The 24,086-nt window shown below is 34.2% G+C and overlaps 1 protein-coding gene across 2 annotated transcripts; it reads left to right on the top strand.

Moving 5' to 3' along the window:
- Positions 1–10,764: 10,764 nt before the first annotated feature.
- LOC145270925 (nose resistant to fluoxetine protein 6-like) lies at positions 10,765–21,490 on the top strand. Of its 2 annotated transcripts, XM_080126472.1 has the most exons (6): positions 10,765–10,861; positions 11,220–11,379; positions 13,250–13,329; positions 15,143–15,241; positions 15,910–16,027; positions 16,865–16,999. In XM_080126472.1, exons 1-5 carry the CDS (start codon positions 10,839–10,841, stop codon positions 15,983–15,985), a joined length of 438 nt encoding a protein of 145 aa, XP_079982598.1. In that variant the 5' UTR covers positions 10,765–10,838; the 3' UTR covers positions 15,986–16,027; positions 16,865–16,999. The 2 variants fall into 2 exon arrangements, with proteins under 2 accessions (XP_079982598.1, XP_079982599.1); XM_080126473.1 differs by lacking the exons at positions 10,765–10,861; positions 11,220–11,379; positions 13,250–13,329; positions 15,143–15,241 and adding exons at positions 18,197–18,339; positions 18,792–21,490 and having other exon boundaries at positions 15,926–16,027; positions 16,865–17,057.
- Positions 21,491–24,086: the final 2,596 nt, after the last annotated feature.

Genomic DNA, 24,086 nt, shown 5'->3' with positions numbered 1-24,086 from the left:
CTCCTCATCTACCTATACCAACGTCCCCCCTGTCTGGACTTAGAAATTTTCAATTGAATATATACTGGGATACCTTAGTCTATAGGATTCTCATGTACCTATACCTACATCCCCTCTTGTTTGGCCTTAGAAATTTTCTATTGAATAAACGTTGAGATGACTTGGTCTATAGGATTCTTATCTACCTATACGAACGTCCCCTCTTGTTTGGACTTAGAAATTTTCAATTGAATACACGTTGAGATGACTTGGTCTATAGGATTCTCATCTACCTATACCAACGTCCCCTCTTGTTTCGACTTAGAAATTTTCAATTGAATACACGTTGAGATGACTTGGTCATTAGGATTCTTATCTACCTATACGAACGTCCCCTCTTGTTTGGACTTAGAAATTTTCAATTGAATACACGTTGAGATGACTTGGTCTATAGGATTCTTATCTACCTATACCAACGTCCCCTCTTGTTTGGACTTAGAAATTTTCAATTGAATACACGCTGAGATGACTTGGTCTACAGGATTCTTATCTACCTATACCAACGTCCCCTCTTGCTGGGACTTAGAAATTTTCAATTGAATACACGTTGAGATTACTTAGTCATTAGGATTCTTATCTACCTATACCAACGTCCCCTCTTGTTTGGACTTAGAAATTTTCAATTGAATACACGTTGAGATGACTTGGTCTTTAGGATTCTTATCTACCTATACCAACGTCCCCTCTTGTTTGGACTTAGAAATTTTCAATTGAATACACGTTGAGATGACTTGGTCTTTAGGATTCTTATCTACCTATACCAACGTCCCCTCTTGTTTGGACTTAGAAATTTTCAATTGAATACACGTTGAGATGACTTGGTCTACAGGATTCTTATCTACCTATACCAACGTCCCCTCTTGTTTGGACTTAGAAATTTTCAATTGAATACACGTTGAGATGACTTGGTCTACAGGATTCTTATCTACCTATACCAACGTCCCCTCTTGTTTGGACTTAGAAATTTTCAATTGAATACACGTTGAGATTACTTGGTCTACAGGATTCTTATCTACCTATACCAACGTCCCCTCTTGTTTGGACTTAGAAATTTTCAATTGAATACACGTTGAGATGACTTGGTCTTTAGGATTCTTATCTACCTATACCAACGTCCCCTCTTGTTTGGACTTAGAAATTTTCAATTGAATACACGTTGAGATGACTTGGTCTTTAGGATTCTTATCTACCTATACCAACGTCCCCTCTTGTTTGGACTTAGAAATTTTCAATTGAATACACGTTGAGATGACTTGGTCTATAGAATTCTCATCTACCTATACCAACATCCCCTCTTGTTTGGACTTAGAAATTTTCAATTGAATACACGTTGAGATGACTTAGTCTATAGGTTTCTCATCTACCTATACCAACGTCCCCTCTTTTTTGGACTTAGAAATTTTCAATTGAATACACGTTGAGATGACTTGGTCTATAGGATTCTTATCTACCTATACCTTCGTCCCCTCTTGTTTGGACTTAGAAATTTTCAATTGAATACACGTTGAGATGACTTAGTCTATAGGTTTCTCATCTACCTATACCAACGTCCCCTCTTGTTTGGACTTAGAAATTTTCAATTGAATACACGTTGAGATGACTTGGTCTTTAGGATTCTTATCTACCTATACCAACGTCCCCTCTTGTTTGGACTTAGAAATTTTCAATTGAATACACGTTGAGATGACTTGGTCTATAGGATTCTTATCTACCTATACCTACGTCCCCTCTTGTTTGGACTTAGAAATTTTCAATTGAATACACGTTGAGATGACTTGGTCTATAGGATTCTTATCTACCTATACCAACGTCCCCTCTTGTTTGGACTTAGAAATTTTCAATTGAATACACGTTGAGATGAGTTGGTCTTTAGGATTCTCATCTACGTATACCAACGTCCCCGTTTGTTTGGACTTAGAAATTTTCAATTGAATACACGTTGAGATGACTTGGTCTTTAAGATTCTTATCTACCTATACCAACGTCCCCTCTTGTTTTGACATAGAAATTTTCAATTGAATACATGCTGAGATGAGTTGGTCTTTAGGATTCTTATCTACCTATACCAACGTCCCCTCTTGTTTGGACTTAGAAATTTTCAATTGAATACATGCTGAGATGACTTGGTCTTTAGGATTCTTATCTACCTATACCAACGTCCCCTCTTGTTTGGACTTAGAAATTTTCAATTGAATACACGTTGAGATGAGTTGGTCTACAGGATTCTTATCTACCTATACCAACGTCCCCTCTTGTTTGGACTTAGAAATTTTCAATTGAATACATGCTGAGATGACTTGGTCTTTAGGATTCTTATCTACCTATACCAACGTCCCCTCTTGTTTGGACTTAGAAATTTTCAATTGAATACACGTTGAGATGACTTGGTCTATAGGATTCTTATCTACCTATACCAACGTCCCCTCTTGTTTGGACTTAGAAATTTTCAATTGAATACACGTTGAGATGACTTGGTCTATAGGATTCTTATCTACCTATACCAACGTCCCCTCTTGCTTGGACTTAGAAATTTTCAATTGAATACACGTTGAGATGACTTGGTCTATAGGATTCTTATCTACCTATACCAACGTCCCCTCTTGTTTGGACTTAGAAATTTTCAATTGAATACACGTTGAGATGAGTTGGTCTTTAGGATTCTCATCTACGTATACCAACGTCCCCGTTTGTTTGGACTTAGAAATTTTCAATTGAATACACGTTGAGATGACTTGGTCTTTAAGATTCTTATCTACCTATACCAACGTCCCCTCTTGTTTGGACATAGAAATTTTCAATTGAATACATGCTGAGATGAGTTGGTCTTTAGGATTCTTATCTACCTATACCAACGTCCCCTCTTGTTTGGACTTAGAAATTTTCAATTGAATACACGTTGAGATGACTTGGTCTATAGGATTCTTATCTACCTATACCAACGTCCCCTCTTGTTTGGACTTAGAAATTTTCAATTGAATACACGTTGAGATGACTTGGTCTATAGGATTCTTATCTACCTATACCAACGTCCCCTCTTGTTTGGACTTAGAAATTTTCAATTGAATACACGTTGAGATGACTTGGTCTATAGGATTCTCATCTACCTATACCAACGTCCCCTCTTGTTTGGACTTAGAAATTTTCAATTGAATACACGTTGAGATGACTTGGTCTTTAGGATTCTTATCTACCTATACCAACGTCCCCTCTTGCTTGGACTTAGAAATTTTCAATTGAATACACGTTGAGATGACTTGGTCTACAGGATTCTTATCTACCTATACCAACGTCCCCTCTTGTTTGGACTTAGAAATTTTCAATTGAATACATGCTGAGATGACTTGGTCTTTAGGATTCTTATCTACCTATACCAACGTCCCCTCTTGTTTGGACTTAGAAATTTTCAATTGAATACACGTTGAGATGACTTGGTCTATAGGATTCTTATCTACCTATACCAACGTCCCCTCTTGTTTGGACTTAGAAATTTTCAATTGAATACACGTTGAGATGACTTGGTCTATAGGATTCTTATCTACCTATACCAACGTCCCATCTTGTTTGGACTTAGAAATTTTCAATTGAATACACGTTGAGATGACTTGGTCTATAGGATTCTTATCTACCTATACCAACGTCCCCTCTTGTTTGGACTTAGAAATTTTCAATTGAATACACGTTGAGATGACTTGGTCTTTAGGATTCTTATCTACCTATACCAACGTCCCCTCTTGTTTGGACTTAGAAATTTTCAATTGAATACACGTTGAGATGACTTGGTCTACAGGATTCTTATCTACCTATACCAACGTCCCCTCTTGTTTGGACTTAGAAATTTTCAATTGAATACACGTTGAGATTACTTGGTCTACAGGATTCTTATCTACCTATACCAACGTCCCCTCTTGTTTGGACTTAGAAATTTTCAATTGAATACACGTTGAGATGAGTTGGCCTATAGGATTCTCATCTACCTATATCAACGTCCCCTCTTGTTTGGACTTAGAAATTTTCAATTGAATACACGTTGAGATGACTTGGTCTTTAGGATTCTTATCTACCTATACCAACGTCCCCTCTTGTTTGGACTTAGAAATTTTCAATTGAATACACGTTGAGATGACTTGGTCTATAGGATTCTCATCTACCTATACCAACGTCCCCTCTTGTTTGGACTTAGAAATTTTCAATTGAATACACGTTGAGATGACTTGGTCTACAGGATTCTTATCTACCTATACCAACGTCCCCTCTTGTTTGGACTTAGAAATTTTCAATTGAATACACGTTGAGATGACTTGGTCTGTAGGATTCTTATCTTCCTATACCTACGTCCCCTCTTGTTTGGACTTAGAAATTTTCAATTGAATACACGTTGAGATGACTTGGTCTATAGGATTCTCATCTACCTATACCAACGTCCCCTCTTGTTTGGACTTAGAAATTTTCAATTGAATACACGTTGAGATGACTTGGTCTACAGGATTCTTATCTACCTATACCAACGTCCCCTCTTGTTTGGACTTAGAAATTTTCAATTGAATACACGTTGAGATGACTTGGTCTTTAGGATTCTTATCTACCTATACCAACGTCCCCTCTTGTTTGGACTTAGAAATTTTCAATTGAATACACGTTGAGATGACTTGGTCTATAGGATTCTCATCTACCTATACCAACGTCCCCTCTTGTTTGGACTTAGAAATTTTCAATTGAATACACGTTGAGATGACTTGGTCTACAGGATTCTTATCTACCTATACCAACGTCCCCTCTTGTTTGGACTTAGAAATTTTCAATTGAATACACGTTGAGATGACTTGGTCTGTAGGATTCTTATCTTCCTATACCTACGTCCCCTCTTGTTTGGACTTAGAAATTTTCAATTGAATACACGTTGAGATGACTTGGTCTATAGGATTCTCATCTACCTATACCAACGTCCCCTCTTGTTTGGACTTAGAAATTTTCAATTGAATACACGTTGAGATGACTTGGTCTACAGGATTCTTATCTACCTATACCAACGTCCCCTCTTGTTTGGACTTAGAAATTTTCAATTGAATACACGTTGAGATGACTTGGTCTACAGGATTCTTATGTACCTATACCAACGTCCCCTCTTTTTTGGACTTAGAAATTTTCATTTGATTACACGTTGATTTGTCTTGGGCATGTAGCATCCTATCCTGTGTGAACTTAGAAATTGTCCATTACAATCAAATACAGAAATTGTACCTCCCACGTGACGTCTGTGTATGACTTTTTTTTATTATAATGCAACTTTTATAAAATTGAAAAAGTCTGCTTATTTTTAACTCGTTTAAAATCTGGTTACAAAGTAAGACCTTTAGGGTTATGTATTAATTTTAGCTAGAAGTAATGCATACTTTAGAAGAAAAAAAAATTTGGACTTCAGATAATATGCAAATATAATTTGGGAAATGCTCAATTTCATGGGAGACTTTTTGTTTTCTCGTCTTCAATATAAGAAAAAGTATTGGTTAATAATAGTATTTTTGACAAAAAAGATTTCGGAGAAAGATAAGAAAACGCGACAAATATTCAGGATTAAAGTCAAACCTGTGATAAGGAAAAAGAGAAAAAATAAAAAAGTAAACATGTTAGTGTTTTTAGCTTAATAGGCTGCAAAAGTTACGAACAGAAAAGTTACTTAGCTTTTTGGACCGTAGAGTTCGACTTATTTTTCTTCTTTCTGACGAGTCATTCAGAATATTAACAACACGTAAACGCCTAAAAAAAGTAGAATCTCATCTAAAGGCAGGAAGGGGGTGATTTAAGTGAGGCTGTTAATTTACAATGAACTTACTGAACCGCAATATTGGGTTCGTATTACTGTAAACATAGATTCGAAAAAGTTGTCAAAAAACAAATATATAACAAATAAATGTTATAAAAATAACATAATAAAAAAAAACTAGACAAAATACTATTAAAAACCAACCGAATATATGTCAAGTTATGTCACGGTCAAATATATTGAGCGAATTTCTAACAATATTTTGTCTAGTTTTTTTTTTATTTATAACACCTTTTACCAAATTTAATGTGTTAAAGAGAGAGTCGGGCGCCATTTTAGATTTTCCAATACATCGGTAAACACTGTATGTTTTTCGAGCTGAATAAACATGTTACATTGAATAAAAACACTAAAAATTATCCAGTTAGGTAGAAAAGTAACTTAGCTTGCCTTTGATAACATTTATTTGTAATATATATATATATATATTTTTTTGACAATTTTTTCGATTCTATGTGTACAGTAATACAAACCCAAAATTTGAATAATTGCAAGAGACAAAAATTTTTTGGTGGTGAAAATGTAATAAAATTTTTTTTTCCTTGCAATTATTTAAATGTTTTGTTTAAGAAAATTACAAAATCGTTGCATTTTACTTTCTTTTTTTTATTTATTAATCTATATATAAAAGTGAACGTGTCTGTGTGTTTGTCTGTCTGTGTGTCTGTCTGTGTACATTTCCCTACGCAATAACTCTGTCAATTTTTAGTCTACCGACTCGAAAATAGATATACAGGGTACTGAGATTTGGGACAATCTAGATGATCGGTTTTCGGCCGGAAATTTGGCTGTTAAGGGGTCAAAGTTCAACGATTTGACCTTTTGAGAACTCTACAAAACTCCTTCGACAATTTTGGGTCTAAACACTTGAAATTTTAGATATAGGTTCCTTGGACATGGATCTCACTTAATAATTTGATTTGAGCCCAAAACAATAAATGTTAAGGGGTCATAATAGGGGTCAAAGTTTAAAAATATTGACCTTTTTTTTTTTTACTCAGCATACACCTCCAAACACCCGGGCAACGCCGGGCACCCATGCTAGTATTATATAACTTTGTCACATTAAATGAAATAGTTGAAGAAATAATTCATTTTTTTCCTCACAATTCTTACTAAAATAGAGATGCCTCCCTTAAAATAAGGAGTTTTTATTCTGCATTGCAAAATTTAATAATTTTTTTGTCTTTGTTTTGTTTTGTTTGCCTCGTTTTGTGAAAAAATGCAGTGAAAAAGCCAACCTCCCCTTGTTAAGAACGGTTTTCGAGGTGGAGGGTGTTTATTCCGAAAGCCGTTCTTAACATGGGGAGGTTAGCTCAACCTCCCCATGTTAAGAACGGCTTTATTTGAACAGTGAAAAACATCTGAGTTAGCGTTTTTTTTTTAATCCCTGTTTAAAAAAATATTTTATTTAAAAAGGACATGGAATATAAGTATAAATATGGATAAATTCTTAACAATGAAGAATGGAATTACCCATTGAATAGTATTTTTTATAGGCAAGTGATTTTTTGGAATTTATATATATATATATATATATTATAATCGAAGTAAGTAAAATTTCGTTGATTTTCTTTTAAATCTTCTTTAAAGAAAACCGATTTTTAAAAAAAATATTGCATAATTTGCTATTAAACCTGTTATTTGTTTTTTTTTAATTTGGTCTTTGCTCCTTTAATTGAAAAAAAATAGGGTTTGAATTACATTTTTTAAGTAGTTATAAGCTTGGAAAGATAGTATGTTGAATTATTCAAGTTCTTATCACGCATTTTTAATGGTGGCTTCTGATACACCTAGAGGTTGAGGTGCTTATAATGCGCCTGTGGCACGTCGTAAAAATTGACCGAAAAAACTGCTACAAATGTAAAAATTACAACCGCACGAATCTAACACCAAATTCTCTAGAAATTCGTTTTATTTTATTTTCCAGAAAATATTGTCGATGGAATTGATTTATATCAGCGTTTCACCTTCCAGGCTGTGTTAGCTGCGCCCTTCGCAGTGGATACTTTCTTTCTGCTCAGGTACCAGAATCTTTATGCTTGTGTATTAATATAAGTATTTTTTTTTTTGTTTCAATCTAATACAAAAACGGCTATATGATTGTCTATCTGTCTGTCTCCAAGTCGCAGAGCGGCATTTGGGGCCTCATACGATTGGGTTTTTTACAAACCGTTCTTTTATTTTCAATCAATTTTCACCCCAAACAAGGCACAGTGCCACTTTAAAGTAGGGGGCTACTATCGAGGACATAAGTGACAGGGGTACTATATAGGGAGTTGGGCAGCAAGATGTCGGTTCACGTTACACTTGAACTTCTGCATGACAGTACAGTTGGGGAAGCAGGGACCCGGAAGGGAATTCCAAAGTCTAGCGGTTCTGGGGAAGAAATGACTGGAGTAGAAGGCTCTCTTACATCTAGAGATCTCTACTTTGAAGGGGTGGGACTTAGTTGCTTGTCAGGTTTGTCAAGGGTAGTCACGTCGAGGAGGTACAAGTGCTTGTAGTTCGTCAGAGCATTCACCATAAAAGTACATGTAGAAAAGGCAGAGGGATGCAACATTTCGTCGATGGGACAGAGGCTGAAGCTTAGATGACAGTTCATGATTTATCAGGTTGGCGACTCTCTTTTGAACCCTGTCCAGGAGTGAGAGACAAGCAGCTGATGCACCGGCCCAAATGTGACAACAGTACTCCATATATGGGCGAATGGTGGCCTTAAGAGGTACAGGATACTTTCAGGCGTAAGTAGTTTTCTAGCACGGTAGAGGGATCCCACCTTCTTTGCAGCAGCCTTTTATGGGTCCTTAGCCATTTAAAATAGTTTTTAAGGGGTCAAAAATGGGTCAAAATTAAAAAAAACGTTAAACATTTTGTACATTCGTCTTTATTTATTTTTAATCAGTTCATATGAGTGTCACGTTGGTACAGTGGTAACGTCACCAGCTTTGAATGACACAGTTTCGGCTTTGTACATTTAATGAAATTATATATAATTTCATACATCTAATATATAAACTGTTATATGTCTGTCTGTCTGTCGGTCTGTCTGCCTGTTTCCATATTTTCAAACTCTTTCTCCTCCGAAACTAAAAGTCGCAGAGCAGCCCTAGAGGCCTCGAATGATTGTGTTTTCTACGGGCCGTTCTTTTATGAATCTGTTAAAATTGTTTTTAAGGGGTCAAATTGATTGAAAAAAATTGTTAAACATTTTGTACATTCATCTTAGTTTATTTTTAATTGGTTTATATGTGTGTCACGTTGGTACAGTGGTAACGTCACCAGCTTTGAATTATAAAGTTTCGGTTTCGATTCTAGCTGATGGCACCCAAACACTTTTTTTTTTACTTTTGAAATCATGACTCTATGATAATGTATACGAAATATGGACAAATTAAAATATCATATTTAAACGTGTTTTACGCAAATTACCCCCAACTGCTAGTAATCTATATATTAATACCGTACTACCTTTAATGTACGTACGTATGTGTGTCACGGTTTCCAGATTATACATCATTTGATTGGGAGATCCTATTTATTAAAAAGGAGGCTAGAAGGTGATAACATATTACGAAAATTAAATTAGTAACATATAGATATGCTAATTTAATGTTTGTAGTATGTTGTCACCTTCTATATACCTCTTCTTTAATAAATAGGATCTCCCGACCACCGAAGATGCTATGTAAAAAAAAAAATCGTCCAGACTAATGGATGAATGAATGCCACTAAGTAAGACACTTTATCAAAGCAATAACCCTTATCCCCGAGTGGCCTCCGGGCCTTGATAAGTGGTGACAACCATGTAAAAAAAAATCAATAAAAAAATGATGTTGCTTTTGGGCTGTATTTGGACTTCTAGCTAGGATCCAAATGTAGTATCTATTTTGTCTGAAGATGGCATAGTTATATCGTGGGGTTTCCGTTCGCACCGGGTGTCCATACAATCCATACAATGAAAATATGTCACATACTGCTATAAGGATATTAGAGATAAACCGTAATAACCAGATATATTCTGACACTACATTAACCAGATTACTTAGATAAATACTTTTACAGTTTTAAAAAAAGGGCTACAATAATATCGCAGGCTCCTCATTCACACTGAACGTCTACATAATGCCCAGCAGCAATATATTACATAGTTACATTTCAAATATAGAAATGTTATTGTATGCAAGACAAAGAATACAGTATAGTAAAATATATTTCCTTAACCCATGAGTTTTCGATGTTTATACATCTCCTCCGAGGAAAAATATTAGCAAAAATTTTACTATATTGTATTCTTTGTCTTGCATGCAATAAAATTTCTATATTTGAAATTTAACTTTTTCAAATCACAAATTTTAAATTCCTAAATTATGATTTATTTGCTCTATCTAGTATATTGAGCAATTTTATTTAACTGGGATAGTCTTATATAAAATATTACACCCAATAATATTTTGTCAGACCGATAATCACTGGATTTGCACACCAGTAGATTTATTGTATTTCATTATTCTGAATAATTATATATATAATATAAACACGTTACCTTTCTCGTTGTAATGATGAACACAGAAGACGCAGATACAAAACCACATGATGATACGTTTATTTCTTCTTCGACCGGTCGGACATGATTTTGTATTTCAGGGATTCAAAGTTGTTACATGGTAATCTCTAAACCCCCCCTGTATGTATGTATAAATATATATATATATATATATATATATATATATATATATATATATATACACACTTACATATACGAAACGCTCTCATCCATCTAAAATATGTTATATATTTGCACTGATTAACCTCTTGATAATCATACGTTATTTTTGTCAATTTTTTTTTTTTAAATTGGAAATCCCTGTTAGTCTAAAAGGAATTTTAATTTTATTTCAGTGGGATTTTGGTCACCTACTTTTTTTTGGAAAATTATTATCGCAAAGGAAACATTGGGTTAAAGACGGTGATTCTCATGTATGTACGGCGTTATCTCAGGTAAGTCTAGTTTTTAATTAGCAGGACCCATGTCCCGGCGTTGCCCTGGGGGATTTTTTTAGTGTTTTTTTTGTTGTATTTTTAACATTAGATAACGTAAACTGCTAAAAGATGCCGTCATTCAAAACATGGGGTCCCTCTCTTCCCATTTAAAAAATTGGAGGCTTCTTCGTTATAAGAGCGAAATTTGAAAATCGAAATATTGGATTTCAATTTATTGAGATTGTCGAACTGACTTCCTCATCTTGGTTGTTATAGTCACAACGTTTCGGCCGTTTTGCCCTCCGGCCTTCATCATCTCACATGTCTAAAACCCCATTCGGTAACAGCATAATGAGTGTCCCCTTTTCCTTTCCAGACTGACCCCTTGTTATGCGGTGATCCTCATGGTCTATACTTTTATTCTTCCGAATCTGTTTGAGGGGCCATATTGGCAGTCTGACTTCAGCGAGATCTGCCAGAGTCGATGGTGGACAAACTTACTCTACATCAACAACATCTTCAAGCTGGAAGATGGGGTAATTTTCTCTCTTTTTGTTTATCTTTTCTCAGCTTTTTTTTTTCGTTAGAACGATCAAATAAAAAAAATCAGTGCTTCTACAGTTTATCGCCGAAACTGGAGACGCCATTTTATTTCGAGTACCTGCCGATTAGAATCAGAGGGAGAAATCGGCAGAATTGCCGTTTAGTTGTGCAAATAGCCTCGAAGCCTAGGTATTTGTACAGTTTAATCAAGACATTAAAAAAATGAAAATATCGAGAAAAGTTTACATTGTACGTATCCGTTATGGAATGAAACTTTGTTTATATTTACGTGATTATTAAAAATATGATCCCATAATTAAAGAGATCATGTGGTAACGCGTTGCCGCCAACGTCTACCATTGTTTTATTCAGCCCCGTACATCGAAAAGAGGTAAGTATTCAAAATTTATCTATTTTGATCTATTTTTATGGTTCTGCTGAAATCATGTTCTTTCCGAAAAAGATATAGATTTGTCTCGTTTTGCCCCAAGTAATGGGGTAAGACGGGACAATACAGTTAGCTGAATAAATCATCTGTATTTCTTTTGAAAATAATTTCTCATCTTTTTTTTTGTTGTTGTTGTGGCATTGTTTTCCTATACTTTGAATGTTCAGTTTTCGTTAAATATGTGAGGGGAAATAGTTTTTTTTAGGTATTTTACCCCCCTCCCCCTTACCCATATTTCAATGTTTCGAAAACTAAACAACATTTAGGTCAATACAAATGCAACATTTTATAAAGCTAAAGTGTTTAAATAATTAAAAAGTACATATATATATATATATTGAGATTGTCGGACTGACTTCCTCATCTTGGTTGTTATAGTCACAACGTTTCGGCCGTTTTGCCCTCTGGCCCTCATCAGGTGTTTTGTATCGAACTGGGGAACCGTTTGTTAGGAGTCTCGAACCCAACCCTTTATTATTATTACGGGGGTACCGTGTTCGGACTCCAGCTAGGCTCTGGGACATAGTCACTGATTCCCTGTTTTGAATGTTACTTTCCACTGCCTTCGTTCAGGATTGAACTCAGCACCTTTAAGTAATTGTAAACTTTGATACAACGTCTAGGACCACTCGGTCATATGTCACTAGGACAATTCTTAGTTGGTTTTTGTTAATGTTAAACCTATGTTGTTATTCAAGGTTTTCTCTCTCTATTAGAGGTATCCAAAGTACATTCAGCTCTACGCTTGGTTTGCTCAGTAGGTTGTTATGTATTTTAAACGGCTCTCTTTGTGTTTGGAAATCGCCAAAATGAGTGACGTGGAGTCGGCGTCCAAAGTGGGGAGCCGACTTTGGCGCCTAAAAGAAGTGGCGCCAAAGCCGGCAAGAGGGGAGATAGAACTGGGGGGGGGGATGGTGAGGTTGGTTGATCCGTCTCGTCTCTGTTGTAAATTTTAAATGATTTTTCTCTCGGCCAACATCTTTTATCATGGTTACTCCTTTAAATTTGTATTTATGTGTGTGATGGGAGGGGTGTCCTACTTAAACCCAATTTTAAAACATTTTTTAAATCATATCAAAAATACAAAAAAGATAACAATATTAATAAAATGTCATTTGTGTCGAGGGATTTGAGATTTTGATCTTGGCTAAAAGGCCAAGAAAAGCTTAAAAAGCTAAGAACAGCATCTATTAACAACAGACCTTTGATCTTAACCAAAAAGGCCAAGCACAAAAGTGTTACGGACAGACAGACGGAGTGACTTATAGAGTCGCTTTCATGCGACTAAAAATCTATTTTTATCGAAATGCTACAAACACAAGGGTTTGCTCTTAGTTAGCAGGTTTTGTTTGTTTGTTTGTTCTTTCAATTCTTTACTAAATATTTTTTTTGTTTTGCTATTTTTTTATTTTCAGTGTATGTTTTGGACTTGGTATTTGGCGAATGATATGCAATTTTTCATCATATCTCCCATAATCCTTTGCCAGTTTATTTTGTGAGTACACAATAAAGTTTGTATGAAACTTTTCTTTAAGATGGAGGTCATTTGAAAATAATTCTGATCCTGACAAAGTATATTTTGGAAGAAATAAAAGCGATTGACATTTTTGTTTCTTCATAATGATATGCTAAAACTATCAACAAGAAAAACTACCTAACCAGAATCAAGTATTTTTTGTATGTCCGGCAAAGGCTTTTTGGAGGAGGACGAGGGGGGGGAGGGTTCTCGGATGAGAGTTTTACTATTCTTTAAAACTTTTTATATACCGTGTAGATTGTAATATTTTTTAACACCTCAAACCTGAACCTATATATATATATATATATATATATATATATGTATGATTAGTTTTTTTAAAGAAATTCAGCAGAGTGCTCAATTAAAAGGAAAATCCGAAATATAAGAGCGTTTTTATATTTTGTGTACAGAATGTTAGATGAGACAAGTCATTGGTACCGTCGGTTTCAAGCCCAATAGTTAGGACCGTTTAAGATATCCATATCAAACTCTCTTCAGCCAATGCTCGTCTCTGTTTGATATGGATATCTTAAACTCGTAACTATCGGGCTTGAAACCGACGGTACCAATGACTTGTCTCATCTAACAACTTTCTGTACACAATATATATATATATGTGTGTGTGTGTGTGTGTGGCCTTGTAGAGGTACAGGATACTCTCAGGTGTGAGTAGTCTTCTAGCACGATAGAGGGAGCCCATCTTACTTGCAGCAGCCTTCGCAATGTCCTCGATGTATTTGTATTTTCATTTAGTTGTATCATCTCTATAATTATTAATTAATGAAAAATATATAAGGTGTATATAAATATATGTATAAAATTGAAAAAATAATATAATCACACCTCATCCGATATGTATTGTCCAGATATGTACATTTTTTAGATATATTATACATTACCCACGTCGTTCTGGATATTTTCTATTATATATATATATATATATATATATATATATATATATATATATATATATAAAGTTTATATATTTGCATATCCGTATGTGTGTGAATGTAATCGCAAGTGCTCGGATGAGCTCCAATCTTTGGTCCCCCTTGCCAAACTTTCACGAAAAACACTCATCTAACTGAAACCAATATCAATATCTCTTTATCTGTGCCTTAACCTAAATGTAGATTCCATGAACAAAGCTTCTTTCTTAGAACTGCACACCTGTGGAACTGTCTTCCGTTTGCCTGCTTTCCAACTGACTACAATACGTCGTCTTCAAGTCCAATGTAAACAAGTTCTTGATGGTTAAGTAATCCAATTTACCAAATTTCCACTATTAACGATTACTACAATATTGTCCCATTGACTACTGTACACTCTTTAACCCTTATCCTTGAGTGGCCTCCAGGCCTTGATAAGTGGTGACTCCTATTGTAATATTTTTGGTATCTAATGGGATATGCTCACTGAAAGTTGGGATATTCTATTGACAAATGCTGCCGATTAGAACTGACGAATCAAATTAATTCACGTTCTGTTACCAACCAATCAGAAACCAGAATTTCTCCATAAAAATTGAATCATTTAGCATACCAACACATAATTTTTTCGTGTCAACATGAGAAGGATCTTTTGTTCTTTTGCTTTTAAAATCATAAAGTCCAGGACTTGTACAGAACAGCTACCCATTGAAAATTTTTCATATCCAGGACTTGTACAGAATAGCTAGCCATCGGAAACTCTTCTGAAATTAAACATGGCTTCCAATTCAAGAAGTAATGTTCTTGTTTTTTCAGTATTGCGTTAATTTTATAAACAATTTTATTTATTTATTTTTTAGGCTTCCATCTTTTGCGTTCCTGACAATCGTCATGATGTTCAGTGCTTACATCGTCTCTAGTGTGATTCTTTGGCAACGATTACCAGACCCAAGCGCACAGTAAGGAGATTTTTTTTTTACTACGATATTATGCCCTTGATTACTGTACACTCAATAACACTTACCCTCGAATGGCCTCTGGGCCTTGATAAGTGGTGACTCCTACATAAAAAAAGAGTAGAAAAATAATTATTAATATAAAAAGAAATTTGTCAAATGGAGCGAAATTACTATATTACGCTTACTAAAAGAAAAAACAACAGATGTAGACAAGGGAGATAATTAAGTTCTGTTGCGTACGTCACGTGACGAAGGTAATTCAAATGTCGGCCAAAATTAATTTTCCACCTTATAGCTTTTCGTTATGCTTTTTTTTTTACTCCTTACAAAGCATATAGTCACTTGGGCGTAAGGGGTTACTATTTGGGGCCATGTCTAGGAAAGATTACCAAGATGTTGGGTTATGTTACATTTTAACTTCTGCATATCAGTACGACCAAGGAAGCAGGTAGCAGGAAGGGAATTCCAAAGTTTAGCTGCTCGAGGGAAGAAATTATTAGAATAGAAAGCTTTCTGGCATTTAGGGACATCAACAGTGAAGGGGTGAGATGTTATTGCTAAGCGGGTTTGTCAGGGATATGTACGTCGATGGGTTACAAGTGAAAAGAGTTCATCAGAACACATTCCTATTTTCTTACCTGCAAATCAATTTATTTTTCTATTTCCAGTAGCGTGATAAATGATGACATCTACACGAAACCTTGGTGCCGAATTAGTCCTTTTCTCATCGGAATCATCTTGTGATATTTCTTGCAGCAAAAGAGCAGAAAACGCAGTTTCCCAAAGGTTAGTAGCCAGATATCTTTTCTCTCAACATAGGATCTATCTAATGTATATATATATATATATATATATATATATATAAAATAAAAATTACAATTAAATTTACCAAAATGATCCAAGATGGTAAAATTAAAGTATATTATAAATATTAAAGAATTAATATTTATAAAATTATCTCAACCAGATGTAAAAGCTCAATAAAACCAAATAGGAGATAGAGCTTATAATAAGAGCAAATAGTTAATTAAACATGTTAAAAAACACTTTTAAAAAGAGTTAAAAACATATTTAATCTGAAAAGGAAATAATAAGTGGATAGTCCTTAATCCGTGAAATTTCGAAGAAATACTTTCCTTCCTATCAGAGGGTAGGAATTAACAAAATGCGGGATCTGATTTTGCATACAAAAGTATTTGATGAAACTGCAAGTAAGTCAAAGATCTTACTTGATAAGTAAAGCAGAAGGAATATGGTGAAGAAAACGGTGATTTCATGTGAATGGATAGTCTGGTGAAAGGTAAAGTATCCAATGACGGTAAAATCCAAAAATGTAAATCCCATCGTCATTGGATACTTTTAATTTTAATTATAAATTATCAATCATCTTACTCAATATTAAAATAGCTCTAGAATATATATGCCTATCGAGCTTATTATATATCTACATTACAACGAGCACTGTTTTCTTTCTTTTTATTTTGATTGTATTAATGAATTTACTAATACATTAAAATATACTCTGCTCTTTAGACTCTTGTTCTTATTCCCTAAGTATATATATATATATATATGTATATATATATATATATGTAATGATTTTCTTTCTTAATTTTTTTCCAGTGCCTCCAATTGTGTGGATGGACTTTTGCGGTCAGCACTTGCCTTTTTCTGTCATACATCAAATACACAATGAATAAGGAAAACCCACTCACCTGGTTAAATAGCCAGTATACAGCCTATGAAGTAGTATCCCACCCACTCTGGGCGATGGCAGTAAGCTGGGTCATAATCATCTGTGCATCAGGCAATGGAGGTAAGTAATGACCAAGAAACAAATAAATCTCACAGATTGATATTTGATTCTGGTTAGCCAGTTTTTATTCATTGTTGTTGCCCACTGTTTTTTGCATCAAAAACTGCTTCCTTCAGTTTCTTTCAAAAAAATACTTATTCCTCAAATGTGTTATCTTAAGACTTCTAAGGTTAATACAAACCCTTGTTCGCTTCTAGGTATCACTATTTAAATCAAAGTAAAATTCAACTAGCAATGAGTATTGAAATCGATATTTTATTCTGCTTAGCCAGTTTGTATTCATTGTTGTTGCACAATGTTCTTTAAAGTTAAAAATAGTACCTCATTCAGTTTCTTTAAAACAATACTTATTCCTCAATTGTTTCTTATCCTAAGATATTTAAGTTTAATACAAATCCTTGTTCCTTTCTAGCTATGAATCTCAAAAACTGATATTTGATTTTGCCTAGCCAGCTTTTATTCATTGTCATTGCCTTTGGTGCTATTCTTTTTTTTTTATTTTTCTAAGGCACACGCACAAATTGAAATTTATAAATTCATTTGCGTGGGCATTACAGCATCCACCCACACCTCTTGGGTCAAAAAGCCGGAATGTTTGAGAAATGGCCGTAGTTGAAAGCATGTTTCTTCATAAAAAATATGATTTTTTGACCAATCAGGGCTCGATTTAAAAAACTTATTCTTGCAAGCTTCTGGGAGCCTCTAAAAAAATATAAAACAGCAAGAACTTCTCTCGTCAGAGAGAGACAACAGACACCAGCAGAAAGACAAGTCACAAGGCGAACGCTCGCCGAGTGAATTCAGTAGCTGAGATGACAGATTTTCTTGCACGCCAAGGAACATTATTTGACTCTCTCTTTCTCTTACTTCAGCACAACACGTAGTAGGACTCTTTCTTTCACGCTCTCAAGTCTTCACCTTTTTCCTCCCTTCCTTCTTTCATGCAGACAGCCACCTTTGCGCACACTAAAAAAGTAATTTCTTTTCTTTTAACGTAAGTTTATTTTACATTATTTGGTAGTGTATTTCTTTTTATTTATTTGTATCGGGGGACTTATGCAATCGATATTTGATTCTGCCTAGCCAGTTTCTATTCAAATGCAGCTTTAACACAAATCTTTTTTTTTTTTTCTTTTAAGGAATGATCAGCCACATCCTTTCCTGGAAGTTCTGGATCATAATGAACCGTTTAACGTATTGTGCTTATCTCCTCCATCCCATTATCATCATGGTTGGTATGAGGATGAGCATGACCCCACTCTACCTATCAAATGCAACGACTGTAAGTTTTCACTTTTTATACATCTTTATCATATTTTTTTTTAATTACATTTTCAACCCAAACAAGGCACATTGCCACTTTGATGTAGGGGGCTACTATCAGGGGCAACAACTACTGGGGTACTATGTAGGGATTTGGGCAGCAAGATGTCGGTTCACGTTGCACTCGAACTTCTGCACGCCAGTACAGTTGGGGAAGCAGGGACATGGAATGGAATTCCAAAGTCTTGGATATTTGATTCTGCCTAGCCAGAATGATTTACCAAAACATTAAATCCTTAGTATGTTAAAAATCACTTTTAATTTTTTGTTTTTATTCCACATCTACGCTTTCGTTGGTCATCTCTGTTTTAATTATTCTTTTTTCGATATTTGATTTTTGCCTAACCAGAATAAATTACCAAAACTTTAAATCCTTAAAATCACTTTTATTTTTTTTCCTTTTTATTCCAGATCTATGCTTTCATTGGTCATCTTACGATCTCCTATGGCGTCGCGTTCATTGTGTCGCTCCTGTTTGAAATGCCCATCAGAATGCTCGAAAAGGTTATGTCAAATCGCAAATGAGAATGAAGATAAGCCTGTCAGGGGATTGCTGACTTTCAACATCATTTTCTTTTTCATTTTTTAACTTTTATTTACTCTAAACAAGACACATTGCCACTGAAGCATAAGGGACTACTGTGGTAGGGGCCAGATTTATAGGGGTTTAGAAGCAAGATGTTTGTTCACATTACATTTAAATTCTGTATGTTGGTACTGTTAGGGAAACAGGGAGCTGGAAATGAATTTTACATCATTTCCTACAGTTTATGCCAATGTTATCTGTTTGGTATGTAAAAATGTTCAGGGTCTTTGATATGACAGGGCCGCCAGAGAATATTAATGGTTCCCTTGAAAGACAGAAGAACCATAAATACTTGGCTTTTGTCCTTAAAATTTAATTCAAGCCAGAAATTACTTACACATCATCTGTAGAATATTATTACCCCCCCCCAATAAAATGGACAAAATGTTTATTATTTACTTTAGCGTAAGAAATCAAGTCATGTCTTTGAGCATTCGTATAGAAAGATAATTTCTCTGACATTTGTTCAATATCAGGTTTTGAGTACTGGGCCTGACACTTGACAAGATCAAATAAAACCCAACTGATAGACACAGACACACACCTGGCCGGAAGAAATAAAACCTGGCTGATTGACACAAATCCATACCTGGCTGGAAGAAATAAAACCTGGCCGATTGACACAGACACACACTTGACTACATTTTTTTTTTACAATTGTTTGTGTTAATTTTACTAATTAAAGATGTCTGTACATTTTTTTGGAAAATAGGCACTAAAAGCAAGTTGACCCGCACCCCATAGAAATAAAAATCTTCTGTTTTCCCCTGATGAATGGCAAAAAAACAACAACATTTATTTTCTTTTCACCATCACGTTTATTATACTTCTCCATTTTTAAAATGACCATCAGTAATTGCCCGTGTATCACTACCATGGCTACAGCGAATACTAAAATAACACTTGTAGGATAAAAACTATCAGGTTGTATTGTTCCGGATGAGGGGTTGATAGAGTAGCGTCCGTTTTCTTGTCACGAGACCATCCTCCTAGATATTATCTCCTCCTTTTTGGTTTGGCAATAGGGCTTTTGTTAAGATTGGCACTCCCTTGTTTACAAAGCCATTCGGCGAAAATGAAGTCAGACAAATTTAAAGATTAAAAAAAAAATAACTGCATAAGCATATTTTGGCACTTCTACACTATCAGAACAAAATTTTTTAGTCGATAAATAGTTTTCAGATAAAAACAATGGTTTCTATTGATTTTTTTTTGTCAATTTTAATTAATTAGAATGTTAAGTTCCTGAATATTACTGAATTATAAAAAAACAACTTTAATCGTTTTAGCATGTGAAAAATTGCCGCCATCTTGTTTAAATAGAAATGGAAAATTACCTCCTATTTGAACTCTCCTATGTCTTACGATCATTTTCATCAAATTCTATTTTATTTTCTTTAATAAATAATTTTCTACCGTATCGATTTTCGTAATTTTTGGATATAATCATTTTAAAAATACAAGGAATACATAGATACCATTGTTTTCATGTGAAATTCAATATTACCATTTCCGAAATTTCGTCCCAATAGTGTAGAATTGTCCATATTTTTATTATAAAGATTATAATTTTGTTATAGAAGTATAAATAAAAGATTATTTGGCACTTCTGCACAACAGTGACACTCCCTCCGCTTCTTTAATACTAGCTTTTCTTCCTAAAAATCGAACCTTTTGCTCGGTATCATAACAAATTGTTTTTAGCCGTAAAAATTTAAAAAAAAAAACTACTTGGTGAAATTTTTGCGGGGAGATCTTTATTCCATAACGGATACGTAAACTATGACTTTTTATCGATATTTTCATTTTTTTAATATCTTGATTAAACTGTACAAGTACCTGTTGGCCATCCGTACCTTTAAATTTGTCTGACGTCACTTCCGTCAAATGGCTTTGTAAACAAATAAGTGCCAATTTTAACAAAAGCCGGCAATAGTGATAATGTAGTATCAATATTATTGTCATGCCATGTTACTCCCAGGGATTACCAATTTTTTTTTGTAGTGGGAGAGGGAGGTCGTGTTTCTTTTGTTGTCTCAAGACCATCCTTCCAGGCATTATTCCTCCTTTTTTTTGTGGACGTAATAAAATTCCGAACAATAATTACGTTTACTTTCTTTTAAAAAAATGTTTATTATTTATTTTTGTTGTTTTTGTTTTTACAGAAAAAAAAATCATTCCAATAAATGTCCATTGTTTTTATTTTATTTTTACATGAATAAAAATTTTATGAAAATTGTGTATTTTTTATTTCTATGCTTTATCAAAATTAATTTAGGTAAAACTTTTTGGCAGTCTTGCACTTCCGGCAGACTCGAAAGTAAGTTCGACAACTCTATAAGGGTCACCACATCAGTATTTTACACCGTCAAATCATGTGTTATTTTGTAAAGAAAATTATATTGAACGAATTTGATTAAATAAAGTAAACGAACAAAATATACATTTTTATATATTTACTAGACTACCCGTGACCCGTTGGGTCAGTATGTTATATTAGCTATGGAATTCATGTATTATGACACTTGTGACGTAAAGAAAATGTTTTTTTTTTGACATAACAGAAACATTTCTATGAAAGTATATTAAAATGAAAAAAGAATATAGATAGATTTCTATGAGTCGTTCTGTTTATTATAATTGATTATTTTTGAAAAAAAAATACAGTTACTGAATTATAAGTCGTTGGCCATACTTATCGGTAAATGTGCACTGAACAGATACCATAATACTTATTATAGTTAAATACAAATTTTGATATATCTGCTTTTTTTTTTACATCGTTCATTTCTGTATTACGTTTAAATAATAATTTCGAAATAATAACATTAATATTTCAGGTCAAAATCTGCAAAAGAAGCGATTTGTGTTTATTTGTTTACGTTGTTATGGGTTAATGTTTATGCGCGCATGCGCAACCGGATGTCGTAAACCGGAACATTGTATCGTTACAAGGTCATTTGAGTTTTATAATTATATAGATAACTGTTTATTTAACAGAAAAAAAGAAACAATTTTCAGAAAGTGTATTACGGTCTTAACAAAGCAAAATAAAAAAAAACTGTGAAACTTTGTTGTGTGTAAAGTGTAAAACTTGAAAAAAAGTATTTAAAAAAAATATTTAAAAAAATCTTTGAAAACATTAATAATTCATAATATCGTGATAAAACTTTAATAATTCGTAATATCGTGATTTGACGTTTTTACCCTCAAATTACATTTTAAAAAAAATATTAAAATATTTTTTTTAAAACCGTGAAACTTTGCTGTGCGTAATAAAAGAAGATAAAAAATATTTAACATTTTCAAAATATTTTTTATTAAATATTAATCAAATACTTTTCATTATATGTTCTAAAACTATATCGTGATTTGACGGTGTAACATACTGATGCGACCCTTTCTAGAGTTGTCGAACTTGCTTTTGAGTTTGCCAACATTTTTTATTAAATTTTTACGACGTGCCCCAGCGTATTATAAGCACCCCAATCACCCCATGTTAAGAACGGCTTTCGGAATAAACACCCCCTTCCCAACATAGAAAACCGTTCTTAACATGGGGCGGTTGGGGTGTTTATAATATGCTCGGGCACATCGTAAAAATTGACCCTGTTTTTTTATATTATTTTTTTTTAATTTTGTTTTAAACAAAAACAATATCTCGTACTTAATTGTCATGTCAAAAATAGTAATATATCTAAAAATGTATTTTGAAATGTAAATAACTGGAGACCATGTTTGAACAGGTGTCATATGAAAGGGGCCTACCCTCAATTTGTTCAGGTATGGTGAAAACGAATACCGCAAGGAAAATTAGAAGAGACAGACAGACTACTAGTTTTGTAGCTAGTTTTATTAATGCGTATATTTTGAAATGTAAATCACCAAACCAAAATAAAGAGAGTTGGCCACCCTACTCAAAAATATGGTTTATTACACCGTCTAAAAAAAAGAAGAATCGGGGGCTCCAATACTACGATAATTTGTTGGGGAAGTAAATTGTTTTCTTTTTTCTAACTTGGTTTTAAAAAGTTTTTATTGCTAACATTTATTTTCATAAATTTTATGAAAATAAATGTTAGCAAAGACCATTTGCTGCTAACCTCCTCCCCTCTTCTCTCTCTCTCTCTCTCTCTCTCTGCCCCTGCTATTAAGTTTATATAAATATATATATATAAATATATCTATATATATATATAGAGAGAGAGAGACAGACAGACAGACAGACAGAGACAGAGAGAGAAAGAGGGGCAAGGGGTGAGGAGAGAGAGAGAGAGAGAAAATATGTGTGTCTACGCTCTCCCCCATCACGTCAACGAGGAAGGGAGAAGAAACGGAGACAGCTGAGAGGAGTCACACACTCTAATAAACGCACACATAAACACATACTTGCATAAACACACATACACGCACTCGCATAAACACACACACAAATACATAAATACACGAACACACAAAAACACAAATCATTACTTTGTGTGTGTGTGTGTGTGTGTGTGTGTGTGTGTGTGTGTTTCGCTCCTCGTTTGACAAAGTTTTAATCAGCTATAATTTATATGAATCGTCCTTGTATTTAGCTTGACTTTCTCAATTTACAATTGAGATTCGCCATTTTGATCCCAGGCAAAGAATCATTTTATGAGCGACGATCGGGGTGGCGACAAAAAGTCGAGTGTCGGCATTCTTGTCTCTTTGAAGAAGAACTAAGTTTTGAAAAAGTTCCGTTTGAAATGGATTTCTGTTTTCAACGCACGAGCAAGGTTGGCCGATAAGAATAACAATACAAATAATTATTATTATTATCTTCAAGTCGCTTCTTAAAGGGGCTTTTCGTTTAAGAATTTACAACTAGTTAATCGACAGTCGACACTTTAACTGAGTTATGCCAAACAGAGGGACTGTTCCGCTGTATTACAATGTGGCTAGACTAAAACTTATCAGAGCCAGTAATCTAATTTACAACTAGCTTATCGACAGTAGACACTTTCACTGAGTTTACGTGTGTGTGTGTGTGTTTGTTTGTGTGTGTGTGTGTGTGTGTGTGTGTGTGTGTGTGTGTGTGTTTCGTTAACATTCGAAATGTTGATTTTAAAACCGTTCAGGTATGCTGAACACGAATA

Source organism: Euprymna scolopes, chromosome 46, assembly GCF_053919585.1.
Source record: "Euprymna scolopes isolate OS-2025 chromosome 46, ASM5391958v1, whole genome shotgun sequence".
Classification (NCBI taxonomy): Eukaryota; Metazoa; Mollusca; class Cephalopoda; order Sepiida; family Sepiolidae; genus Euprymna; species Euprymna scolopes.
The sequence above is the reverse complement of the archived record's forward strand: the minus strand, read 5'-3'. Positions and strand labels throughout refer to the sequence as shown.